The sequence below is a fragment of the Episyrphus balteatus genome, chromosome 3 (assembly GCF_945859705.1).
Source record: "Episyrphus balteatus chromosome 3, idEpiBalt1.1, whole genome shotgun sequence".
NCBI lineage: Eukaryota > Metazoa > Arthropoda > Insecta > Diptera > Syrphidae > Episyrphus > Episyrphus balteatus.
Genome location: NC_079136.1, coordinates 66,862,926 through 66,875,956, shown reverse-complemented (window position 1 = coordinate 66,875,956; position 13,031 = coordinate 66,862,926). Strand labels below are relative to the sequence as shown.

General features: G+C 33.8%; 1 protein-coding gene across 2 annotated transcripts in view; it reads right to left on the bottom strand.

Annotated features, from left to right (window-relative positions):
• LOC129913636 (GATA-binding factor C) overlaps positions 1-13,031 on the bottom strand; it is a 79,122-nt gene that overhangs the window by 22,030 nt on the left and 44,061 nt on the right. The window contains exon 4 of one of the 2 annotated variants that reach the window (XM_055992403.1): positions 7,650-7,795. In XM_055992403.1, coding sequence (XP_055848378.1) covers positions 7,650-7,795 — 146 coding nt within the window. The remainder of the gene's footprint in view (positions 1-7,649; positions 7,796-13,031) is intronic. The other variant, XM_055992402.1, reaches the window with a different exon arrangement.

The following is a 13,031-nucleotide window of genomic DNA, read 5'->3' as shown; positions in this document are numbered from 1 at the left end:
TAGCAAACATTTATTTGTAAAAAGTGCTGGATACTTAAATGGCGCCCAACAAAAAAAATAAAAAACAATAATATCAAAAGCTTCGAGTTAACCACCCTACTAAAAGTTAATTTCAATCAATATGACCACCACACATCAAAAGCGGAACCTAGGAGTACATAAAGTCAATCAAAGCCGCTCATAACTTCACATGCACACAACAAAAATATAAAACGAAAGGCAATTCCCTACACCTTCTTACAAACAACAAAAAGAACCGTCTCCGACTATAACTTTGTGTCTGAACACCAGTATACGAGCTTCCGTTAAGCATGCAAGCGCTTCCATTCTGTGGTCATCATCAGTCAACTTCTTTAGCACCATTCAACCCACCACAACCAGCAGCGCGCATAGTCCAACTTACAAAAAAAAAAAAAAAAAAAAAACACCCGCAAAACCAAAAACCTTTTCACGACGAAGCTACTGTATTGCCGAAGGTTTGAGTTTGGAAGAACAACCCTATTTATTATTAAAAAAAAAAGATATAATGTATCTATGTAGGAAAAGGTGTCGGTATGTATATTGTTTTCTTACAACCAAAAGGAGCTTGATGGTTGAGCTATATGACCATACTCGAGTGAGCTTGTGGTCAATTGTTGTTATCGATTAAAATGCATGTTCATGTCTGCAGTAGCCAACAACAGATATAAAGATACTTAGATATAGAAAAGATAGATAGATACAACACCACCACCGTCCGTCGGTTGTTCGTCCAAAACACACAATAGAGTGCATGAAATATGAAAGCAAATCGATAGATACGACATACCTACTCTTTTCATGAAAAGGAAGGGCAAACTATAAGGACTTTTATACGAGCTTGGATTTGTCATATATACAGAGAGAGCCTATGCCTTTTCTATACAGCGCGCAACCATCGAACTGGTAGAGAACGTGTGTTTAGTGACAAATATTAATGACACTTTTCGTGCCTCGTTTCGACTCAATTTTAATGTATGCACTCCATTACTTTTCAGACTTGGCTATCCTGATGGTCACCCAGGCCCTATAGTACTTTTAATGTGTACAGAGAGAGAACAACACAGAGAGGTCTCTGCGGATGGTCTTCTATATGCCCTTTACTTGTCATCGTTGTTGGTAGTTTTTTTTTGTAGTGTTGTATATTCTCCATTTCGAAGCGAAGCGGCATATAAACGATAGAGAGATACATTAAAACTTTGGATCATAAAATTTGAATTCGACGCTAATGAATGTAATTGCATGGCGGTGCGGCACCCGCGCTGCACAACCATCACCAGCAATAACAACAACACTAACAAAAACAATCATAATCATAAGCAACACTAGACCTTTCTCTTGGTGTTGTGGTTATTTTTTTTTTTTGTATACGTTTCTACAATGAATTCGATTGAATCATTAATAATTCAATTTACAATTCAATATGTGTGTGAAGTTTGTAGGAACGCGTAGATATGTATATAGTGCCAGAATCGAATGACACATTATTCATGCGCTCAACAGACCCAAGTGTTTTAAAATGTGTGTTGTGTTCGGTGGTGTTGTGATGGTTTTGGAGATGGAAACATGGCGAGGAAAAGTGTCAAAATTGACTTGGAATATGAATAACTTTTTTTTTTTGTTTCTTTGAGTTATAAGGTGTCACAACACCTGTCATGGTTCAATGGTGTTAAAAAAGAAGAAGTTTAATAGAGGAGAAAGAATTAAGGGGTAGAATGAAAGTGTCGAGATTTTTAGACACATCAAGAAAGCCGTGACTTGAACTCGTACTTGTTGAAATTTCAAGCTATTTTTTAACCACAAATTATTATCCAAAAAAGTGTCTTTTCGTTTCATTAATGGCGCCCAACAGAAATTCTCTCAGTAATAATTTAGTTTTCTTTTCATTGATTGGAAAAAAAATCAAAGCTCTTTTCACTCAAAAATGTAAAAATGCTGAGATTTTTCTTTCATATGAATGCTTAAATGGCGCCCAACTGAAAATAATTTAGATTATTTTTTTAAATTACTTTTTAAGGTTTTCAATTAAATACTTGCACATTGCACATGCAGACATTGATGTACAATAATTCTAGCTTGAAAATCAATTTTTGGACCATTTAAGATTATATTTGTAATTTTAATGCTTCCCTCATTAAGTTAAATTTATTACACAGCATTGTGACATTTTCAGCGCTTTTAAAAGGATTTTTAAAGCGAGTCGTTAGCAAAATTCTTAAATGGCGCCCAACAAAAGTTGAAAGCTTCATAGTTCAAAACTTTAAGTGTTTATTCGTTCTTGGTGAGTATTGTTTTTCGCTTTTTCTTCAATTGCACGAAAGTAAATTGGTGTCGCGAGCAAATTTCTTAACTTTAATTTCTTAAATGGCGCCCAACTGGAACTCATATATCTTATCTTTGTTTTATAAAAGTCAAAATTTCACTTCAATCAATCTTCTTCTTTAATTTTATTAATTTTTGTAAAAAGTTAGAACGTAAATTGAAACTACCAAGCAAATTCTTAACTAAAAAATGCTTAAATGGCGCCCAACACAAATCAAAAGTTAAAAAAAAAATCATCTTTAAGTCATAATTTCATCTCAATAATCATTGATTGTATTGTATTTTTACATCTTTCTCAAATATAAGAAAGCATCTGATTGTCTCTGAACTTTGATTTCTTAAATGGCGCCCAACAAAAAAACAAATAAAAAACTTTGAAAAGTTGTTCATATATTCAAATTAACTTTATAATCAAATTCCTTGTCATGGTTCATTCTCCTTAATGAAGTAAACAATGAAGATCTTCATTGTTAAATGTCAAAATACAAAAAGAGAATGTCCATCCATTCGAATATTCATTGAATAATATTGAGGCAATGTCACATTGTAGGTATAACCAACGCGAGCACACCTGCCGATATAAACTTACCGATTAATTAATTTATACTGGCAAAACATGAATAACACGAGGCATCAAACTTTGTGGCGACTTTGATTGTATACTATAAACTATACGCGAATGGGTTATTGCATCGCCGTGAATCGATGACCGCATGAATATGCAACATGACAATATTTATTGTGGGAAAATCACTGCTAATTGCATGCATTACGAATAATGTAAAGTTAAGTTGTAGTGTAGGTACGGTTTTTTTTTTTTTTTTGTATATACAGCACACACCGGCCGGCCGGTAGTTATTGCCACTTGCTTCACCATTATATCGCCACTGAGTTGCTGGCTGCCGACAATGTGCAGTGTTATAAAAGGTGCCTTATTATGACATATTGTCTGCTGCAGATATTCTTGGGACGGGCTTTTTTATTATTTTTTTTTTTTTTGTAAGTATACTGGACACAAAAGTCACGAGTTTAATTTCTTACAGGATTGTTGTGTTTAAAAGTTGGCGTCAAACGAATAGATGATTATTTTTTTTTTTTTTTTTTTGAGAGAAGCTTGTTCGTCGCGATCGATAACACAAAGCGTCACCTTTTTTTTTGTTTTTAATTTAAGAAAATGATTTTTTATAATGCCAAGATGTGATTAATTCCACCGTCACTCTCTTGGGGAGATTATATTCCACTTGAACTTGCCGCTAAGGTATAAAACAACAAAAACAAAAAAACTAACTATTGTATAGGTACTATTGTAAATTGACTTTGGGTCATGGAACATGTCGTGGCGCTGACCAAGGAGAATTGCTTTAGTGTTTTTTTTTTTTTACTTTTTTGTAACTTTTTTTTGTCACACAATTATAACCTCGTGCAGGCAGGCGACATAAACGCATAAGACAGGTGAAACTTTTAATTATAAGATTTTTTTTTCTTAGGGTGTGCTAGTGGCTGGCTGGGGTTTAGTGTGTTGATAGAATTTTGGGAAACAAGTTTTTAATGAGAACAAAGTGTTCAAAAAGTTCTAAGTCTCAACGATGAGAGTGAAGTATATTCATTGTCATAGGTCAAATTTTCAAATTAAGCCTTAAAAATGAAGAATGAATTTAGATACTTAAATGGCGCCCAACTGAAAACAAAAACTCAATATTTTGCAAAATAAGGTATTTTTTTTTAAACTCTACATGTTGAAAGCAACAGAATAACAGCTCAAAACGAACGTTGTGGAGCTCCCAAGGGTTAAAGTAAGATTATAAAGCTGGAACCGGGAACGAAATTTCTTAAATGGCGCCCAACAGAAATTAAAAGGGAAATAATTTGAGACCTTGAGTATTTATTTCACTCCTCAAGGTCACTTAGGGTATTGTTTTATTATTTTTGGACTATTGCATGAAAGTAATTTAGTGTCACTAACGTACATATTTTTCAACTTTTATTTCCTAAATGGCGCCCAACATTAACACAACTTTGTTAATTTTTGTTGTATAAGAATCGGAATTTCATCTCGATCAATTCCATTTTTAACTTTTACAAGATTTTTTGTGAAAATTTAGAACATAATTCGAAATTATGAGGCAAATTCTTACATTTAAGTGCTAAAATGGCGCCCAACAAAAAACAGGAACTCAATATTTGTTGAAAGCAATGGGCATCACAGCTGAAACGAAAATTTTGATAACCCACAGCTTAGAGTAAATAATATAAAGATTAGTAGTGAATAAATTTCTAAAATGGCGCCCAACAAATATTAAATGCTTAATAGTTCAAAACTTTGACTATTTATTTCACACCTGAAGGTTACTAGTAATATTGTTTTTGACCTTTTTCATCAATTTCACGAAAGTAAATTAGTTTCACAAACAAATTTCTTAATTTTGATTTCTTAAATGGCGCCCAACAGGACAACAAGGTTTTGTTGTATAGGAATCAACTTTTTTTTAAAACGCACTTTAAACAATCTCTTTCTAAACTGTTACTAGTTTTTTGTAAAAAGTGAGAGCGTAAGTTAAAATTACAAAGAAAATTCTTAAATTTTAATGCTTAAATGGCTCCCAACAAAAGTCAAAAGTCAAAAATTGGCTAGGCTTAGGGCACCACTGTATTCTGTTAACACAAAGTTTACACTCGAGTTTTTGCCTCACTCCAAAAATTAGAACAAAAAAATCGTAACTCAAAAAGTAAATGTTAAATTTTTTCGCCATAAATTCTCTAAATTCTGTTTTATGTTTTTTTTCTTCCCCACCACCTTATACATTGTCGATTACTTCATTCATTAGAAACACAATGCCTTTTGCGGCTTCTTACAACATTTACCACAAGAAAAAAATAAAAAAAAAAAAACTTACTTTGCATGAGTGGAAACATGCGGCAAAAAAACATATTCATGTGGAACCACCCACCATCACACAACAGAAAAAAATGCACCATGCATAAACCTTCTTATATAGAAAGATATGGCCCACCACCTCTGGGGCATATTATTTGTTTGTGTTGTTGGAGGAACCCTATATAAAAACCAAGTGAGTCAAGGTGAGAGAACCACCATAAACCAAATCGGCCAAACCTTTGTTGTTGTTGTTATTGTTATTGGTTAACTCCATGGTGATTGTTTCTAAAGTTTAATTACAGGTGCCTCTGGCGGAATTTTTTCGCAAAACAATAAGAGACAGACAGGGAGGGAGTGGAAGAGAGCAAGATATTGAGATGCCCCCCCTGTAGATACTTTTCGACATCAAAGTGTCACATAAAAGATACTTTATTAGTGTTTATATCGAGACTTTGGGTCTTTTAAAAGAAAAAAAATCCGGCAAATTCGCACACAAAAGGATCAATGTCACCACCATTCAGCGCAAGAGACCTCTTGCGGCATGAACATACAAACTTCGGCCACCAAATCGAACACAAAATTATATATTTAAAGTGAGCTATAAATTATCATTGAATAAGAAATAAGTCAACGAAATGGCCTGCCCTCTGTGATGGCTTATAAGAATATAGCAAAACAGGGCGAACTTGAAAGACCAGCGGCGCGGCGAGCGAGCGAGGCCATGGCATAGCACTCTGGCACATCATTGAGCCGCACAGAGCGTTGCATAGCATACAACAGTAGTAGCAGTAGCAAAATAACCAGCTGCCGAACAATGGCGATACGCGTCAACCATGGCAGAAATAAACAAAAAAAAAAAAAAAACTTGAAACCGAAATATGCCATGTAACCTTAAATCAATTCAATTGCCACCCAGTATTTGTGTCTAAAGAGACTCCCGGTGATCGCGTCTCCAAAGGGGAGAGAACAAAAGCAAGCAAACGAACAGAAAAAGAACAAGAAAAAGAAAGACTTCCGTTCAGGCGATCAATGGATGGATGTGGTCCTGTGCTCGAATGGTAATTAGGAGGGTATAATCCAAGTTAAATGTGTCTCCTCTTCCAAACTGAGCTGTCCAACCGTGCAAAAGTTTTTTGTTTGTTGGTTGACCATCTCACCACCGATCGTTCTTCCAACGGAACTTTCTTCCTTCGTTCAGGCGACAAATACAAAATGAAAAAAAAAAAAAAAAAAAAAAAGATGGCTGCACATCATTCAAATTGTTCACTGTTGTACCACCACAAGTCGTCTTCGTCGTGAAACCCTCGTTAATTAATTTAAATATTTATGTTCACCGTTTAACACTCAATCTGAAGGTTTTTAGATAGGAAATTTATGGAAATCACTAACCAGCAGCAGCCAGCAGTCGCATCAGAAGCACCAGAGAGGAGGGGCCCCCATATGATGATGATATGCATTTACAGGTAAAAGAATAGAGATGCAGATGGCCAGATATAATAGACTCGACTTAATATTGTGGCGCACTATAATCTTTCGTGTCAATTTGGGGTCCCTGTTTTTTTTTTCATGGTTATATGATGATATGGAGGTGATGGCGCCAAGAATTCAAAAACAAAAAACTATCACATATGTGATACTTTCGAATACCTATAAACTTATTGGGAAATCAGATTTTTTTTTTTTAGAAGGTTCGCTCTTGGAATTTTTCTCGGAAACAGAAAATGTTGTATAGACGTCGAGACAGACGACACTATTATGACATTTGAGATGTCCAATTCAATGAATGTCTTTTAGAAAGACGAAAGAAGAAGAAAACCACCCTGGAGATGGACAAAATTTACATAAAACTCACGCGTGCAGGCAATCGATTTTGAATAGTTTTTTTTTTTTTTTTTTTTTAAGAAAACAAACAAAACGTTATGATGATTATATGGGGGGAATCTTTAAGCTAAAGGTTTTCTCAGATTTTTTTTCTGGGTTCTTTCTGTGGATTCTTTTTCTAATGATTTGTTTTGTGTAATTAAGAAGGCTCCTTTTCGAAGTTAGTTCTCATCTTTCTTCACAAAAAAAAAAAAAAATTTTTTTTTAATATTTTTTTTTTTTTTTTTTGAGAATTTTATAAATTGGATAAAAAATAGAGGTCTGATATTTTTTTAATTGACGAATATACAACTTTACACGCCCTTTTGGCTATATTCGAAAGGAATTCAGTTCTGCGAGCTATAAATTTGCAAACACACAAGCAAGATGGTATCCTGCGAGATCGAAAAGTTATAGCAGACGTTTAAAAAAGGGTTGTGTCGCGTTAGAATAAAGGTTGTTAACCTTTTTTGTCAATTTTTTTGGAAGAATTTGACCTAAGGGTAGAGATATATATTTTTAAAAGAATGTCCCTAACAAAAAACATAACACACAGTTCGTTGTAGATACTTACCAGTCTTCGCTTTGGCTTTATTAGTGGTCGATTTTGTCCATTCATTTTGTAATATAATCCGCATGCATTGCAAAGATAATGTCCGGTTCCGTCTCTTCGCCATAATGGCGTTGATGTGGCGCCACAATTTACACATTCTCGGCCTTCTGTAAATAAAATTAGAAAAAAAAGAGAAAGAAGAAAAAATTAAAATCAAATAAAATAAAAATCAAGTTTTATTTAATAAATTTATTTATTCAAGTTTAATTTATTTGAATTTTATTTAAAATCTAAAAAAGGTAGGTTTTATTATTTAAAATTAGATTTTGTTTTGATTTTATTGTTTTCTTTTTTTTTTATTTTTTGTTAGACAGTCGAATCTGAAATGTTTGTTAAATAATTTATAAGCAATAATGCTTGAGGTCTTAATAATTTGTTTAATATTTTAAGTCTGAAAAGATGCTGCTAATTATCGATTACTTTGAAAATTTATTGAAAGTTTTGAGCTCCAAATAATTTCAACTATGGAAGATTTTTAAGAAATTGATCTTAAGGTCTTAATAATAATTCGTCAAGGGAAATGCCAACTGATCATGAAATTTATACTTTCGCAATTTTCGATAGGAAACTGAGAATTTTTTTCTAAATTTTTGGATTTTATCTCATAGGGCCTGAACGATGGGTTCCAGACCTTATATGAGGTCAAAACAAATTTGATTAACTAAAACATTAGGATCTTAAATAAAATAATACATGTCTATGGTTTCTGTATCCTAAAATTAAGACGAATTTTGGAAGTTTATCTTTCATTATTTTTTTAAGACCATAGGGTCTCAGACATTGTTGTTGAAATTCCTTTAAATATGAGGATGAAATCTCATAAGGTCTTGAAAAATTTAACCCAATAACCAATTAAGGTCTCAAATAGAAAATAAGTACTTTTTTCTCTTTGATACATGAAAGTTCACCTCTTCTTTATTAATTTTTTGGTCTGAACCCCATAGCCCCTAGGGTCTGAAGAATTCCTTAGATTTTTTTATCGATAACATTGTGAAAATACTTTCAAGTTTTAATTGATTCGTGCCAATCTCATAGGGTCTTAAAATTACAAAATAACAGGGAAGGTTTTGAAATAGAAGGAATACGTTTTTTTACTAACATTGACCTTAGAAACTCCCTTTTCTTAACTCATAGATTCTAAAATTCTTAACTCATAGGGTCTACACAAATTTTACAGCTAGAAGGATTACTGGTCAAGAAACTCGTATGCAAAGCTTTATTAAATTCGTTCATGAGGTTGAATAAAACAAGGGGTCTGAAGGATATAAGAGCCAATTCGTGAAGCTCTACAGTTCTAATATGAGAGCAAACTTTGGTCGTTTGCGGTCTCTTTGTTGAGGTCCTAATTCAAAATCTTCATCTTAATTCAGTTAGAGCTTCTTTTTTATCTCCAGGGACTACAAAAATAGTAAACAAGGCCCATTTATTGAAAAGTAGTTTGGTAGGATTCTGACAAAATTTTTAAGGTCCAAAATTTAAAAAATGTTTAAAAAAAAACTTCAACTTCTTGATATCAAGACTCACAAAATGCTTTGAAATAGAAATTTCACTGAAAGTTGGGCCCTTATTTCCTTGGTTATTGCCTTCCTTACTGCTACTTCTCAGAAATATTTCAAGACATCAAGAGATGATGTATGTAATATTATTTATTTCCTTAACATTTCTTCAGTAAAATATTCATTAAATTCCCATCTATCATAGCAATTCTACGAGTTTTGCCAAATTTTGTTTTTAAAGTCGTAAAATAGTCCATCAAATGTCTTTCTTGCTTTGTTTTTTGCAATTTTTATTTTAATTCCACACAAAATAATCATTAACTGCACTACACCACTGACCACCTGATTTATTAAATTTAATTCAAAACTTAGAGGCTTCCGAAATAATTCTTATGCAACAATAATTCTGTTGTGTGTGTGATTTGTTTATATTTTTTTGTTTTGCTATTTCGCTCGTTTACATATATTAAAAACCAAGCACATTTGCAATTTTTTTTCGTTTGTTGTTGTCATTATAAAAAAAAAATAAAAATTTCTTAAGATTTTTAAGAAGCAAGTAGGTAAGTATGTAGTGTTGTGGTGGTATAGTCATTTCCTTTTACTTTATAAAAAAAAATATATTTTTTTTTTTCAAAGTTATTAAAATGAGAGAATGTATCCATCATTTCCGCTTCCATGGTTTTTTCTCTTTTCTCTGCTTATTTTTTTCCACAGAGGTCTTAGTCACCCACCACACACCAAGAATGTATACAAGAAAAAAAAAAATAAAAACAACAAAAACTACCATCAAGAGTGCGTTGAACAACAGCTAACTACTGCTGCTTAACGATTTCGGCCCCAAAACACAACAACCAACGTGTTCCCGCAGCATGACCGCGCGCTAAAGTCTCGAATGCAAATTAGCATTTAGGGTCATTAGTTTTGATGATACTCTCTTCTCAAGCAAGTCGTTTTGATACATCAGCTTTGCTATAGTATAAACTACATGATTAACTTCTTCTTCTGGATGCATGTGCATGTTATGGAAAGAAGTTGTCTTAGATGTGTGAAAGGTTTTTTTTTTTATATTTAAATACAAAATTTAATTCATTCTTTTTCGTGTATAATTCAATTTAAGGATGACTTTTTGGATTAGTTACGGTGTGCAGTTAATTAAGTGCGCTTCAAATTTTTTTTGTCCGAGTTCAGCTGCGTTGTCAGTTTGAATTAGTAAAACTAGCCATCAATGTACTTGCGAAGTAAATATTTCTTCGGCTTGCGAAACCACTTTGTAGACGTTTTCGCGTTTACAGACTGTTTGCGAAGTATTTCTTCTTTTTGCGAAGCAGTTTTGTCTATATTTTACGTGTTCGCAAATCTCAAACCACACAAGCTAAGACAATAAGCAGTATTTTGTATGAGTAAATACTGAATTGAATACTGATTAACTTTTCGAACTACTCGCAAAGAGAATATGTGTGAAAAGGTGCTCAAAACGAAGCTTGCGAGATATTTTTCTGTTTGCGATACCATTCGGTGCCGTGAAATAACGCCGAGCGAAATAACGCCGAATTCCAAAATTCGGCGTTATTTCACTTTACAAAAGCGAAATAACGCCGAATTTCAACATTCGGCCTTATTGCACTTTGTCAAAGTGAAAAAACGCCTAGTCCCAACTGAGAAATAAGGCCGAATGTTAGAAAAGTGAGCATAAGAGCAGACGCAAGTTAACCGGTATGTTACCCTTTTTCTTATTTTCAAAGGCATATAAGGCCCAAATTTATTTGGGCACAATGGCTCCCATACCAATTTGGAACTTAGGAACTTATGTCCATCCCATCGAGGTATAGGTTCCAAAAAAGTTTTGGCTCTTATATGCCTCTTAATTATTCATTAACCTAGATAAGTTTCAAGATGTGATAAAAATGTGGCGCAGGGACATAAGACCCAAGGACATAACGCACACTCTTTATTTTTGGGTGTTATGTTCCACTTGAGTGGGACGACATTTAATTTAAGAATTATATCCCACTTGAGTGTGACGTTAGCCCAACATATTTTTTATTTAACTGGGACATAAGCCCCACACTTTTCGAAATATAAAATAATAATGTTAATGTAGAATAACTTTTGTTCTATTTTATTCGCGTTTTGTTTCAGATTCTTTAAATGAAAAAGAAAGTTTGAATACAACCAACCTCGCATGATAAGCGCGGGTCATTTGGAAAATTATCTCGCAAATAGGGCGGTCATCACAATACAAAGAAAAGAAACGAATAAATCCCACCTGTTTTAATCGGTGGAAGGCAAAGCGGAAAAAAATTTGCTTACATGAGAATCTATTTAATTTTCGGAACCCAAACGCGAAGCGGAAAAAAATTTTGCCCACGGGAGAATCAATTTTGAGGTGTGAAAATAAAAATTCGCGCGAATTTTTATTTTCACACCTCAAAATTGATTCTCCCGTGGGCAAAATTTTTTTCCGCTTCGCGTTTGGGTTCCGAAAATTAAATAGATTCTCATGTAAGCAAATTTTTTTCCGCTTCGCGTTTGCTAAGTTATAACACAAACATATCTTTGTTGTTTGGTATACACATAAAAACAATAATAATACCCAGGACTTAGGCGTATAAACAGTGAAGTATGTTTGGAGGCTGGGGACATGCTGTCCTGCTTTGGATACACTATTGGATAGGCGTATGTGCCAATAGGGTGGGGCATAAGTGCAAAATTGAATTTTGTAACTATCCCAAATCCAGTTGGGAAATAATTTTATAATTTGTGATTTCTTTGTAAGTGAGACATAACGTCCATCTTTTATTTGTGGGTCTTATGTCCAACCTGAGTTTGACAATTAATTTGGAACTTATGTCTCACTCAATTGGGACTTAAGTCCACAAATATAAAGTGGCTGTTATGTCCATGGGCCTTATGTCCCTATGCCAAGAATATGGCATTTCAATACCAAACTGACTACAGGTGGTTACATTGCAATTTTTCCTAAGCTCCACTTAGCAGAATTTGCCTCACTGAAAAAGTGAAATAATGCCGAATCGGCGTTATTTAACTTTGTCATTGTGAAATAAGGCCGAATGTTGAATTTCGGCCTTATTTCGCTTTTGAAAGTGAAATAACGCCGAATTTTGGAATTCGGCGTTATTTCGCTCGGCGTTATTTCACGGCACCATACCATTCCTTGTATTTTGTAGGTCTTCGCAAACTTTTAAGAACACAAGTTAAGACAATTATCAGTTTTTTTGTGAAGCTAAATACTGAATGCTTAATTTTGCAAACTACTCACAAGTAATCTTTTGGCTTGCGAAACCGTGCAACACACATGCGACCGAAGATTTGCGAATTTTTACCTAATTCTAATAAATGAATTCGCAAACGGACTGCGCACAAAACCTAGTATCGCAAACCTATCCGATTTGCAATGTACTTGCGAGGAACTTACTTCATCTGCAACGCATTTTAGTCTTAAAATTTGCGACATTTTGAATGCGAATAGTTCTTTTGCTTTGCGAAACCATATGGTAAACGTTTTCACGTGCAAATTAGAGAATAAGTAGACTCTTTAAGATGATTTGCGATATTCCAAAGAAAGTCAATGTGTTTGAGATTAATACTTTCGCAAACGAAGTATCACAAAAACGATCATAAGCTTTGTGAAACCTTTTAAACATTCCTGCGAACTCTCAAAAAGTCACAATTTTATATTCACATATGAAGTGTACTCGCAAAAATGCTCGCAACAGTTTTTCATGCATTTGCAAATGCTTGCAAGATGTTACCAGTGATTTGCGAAAAATGTTCGCAGTTGCTAAAAATTATGTCAGCTTCGCCTTGACTATTTGCGAACAGTGCA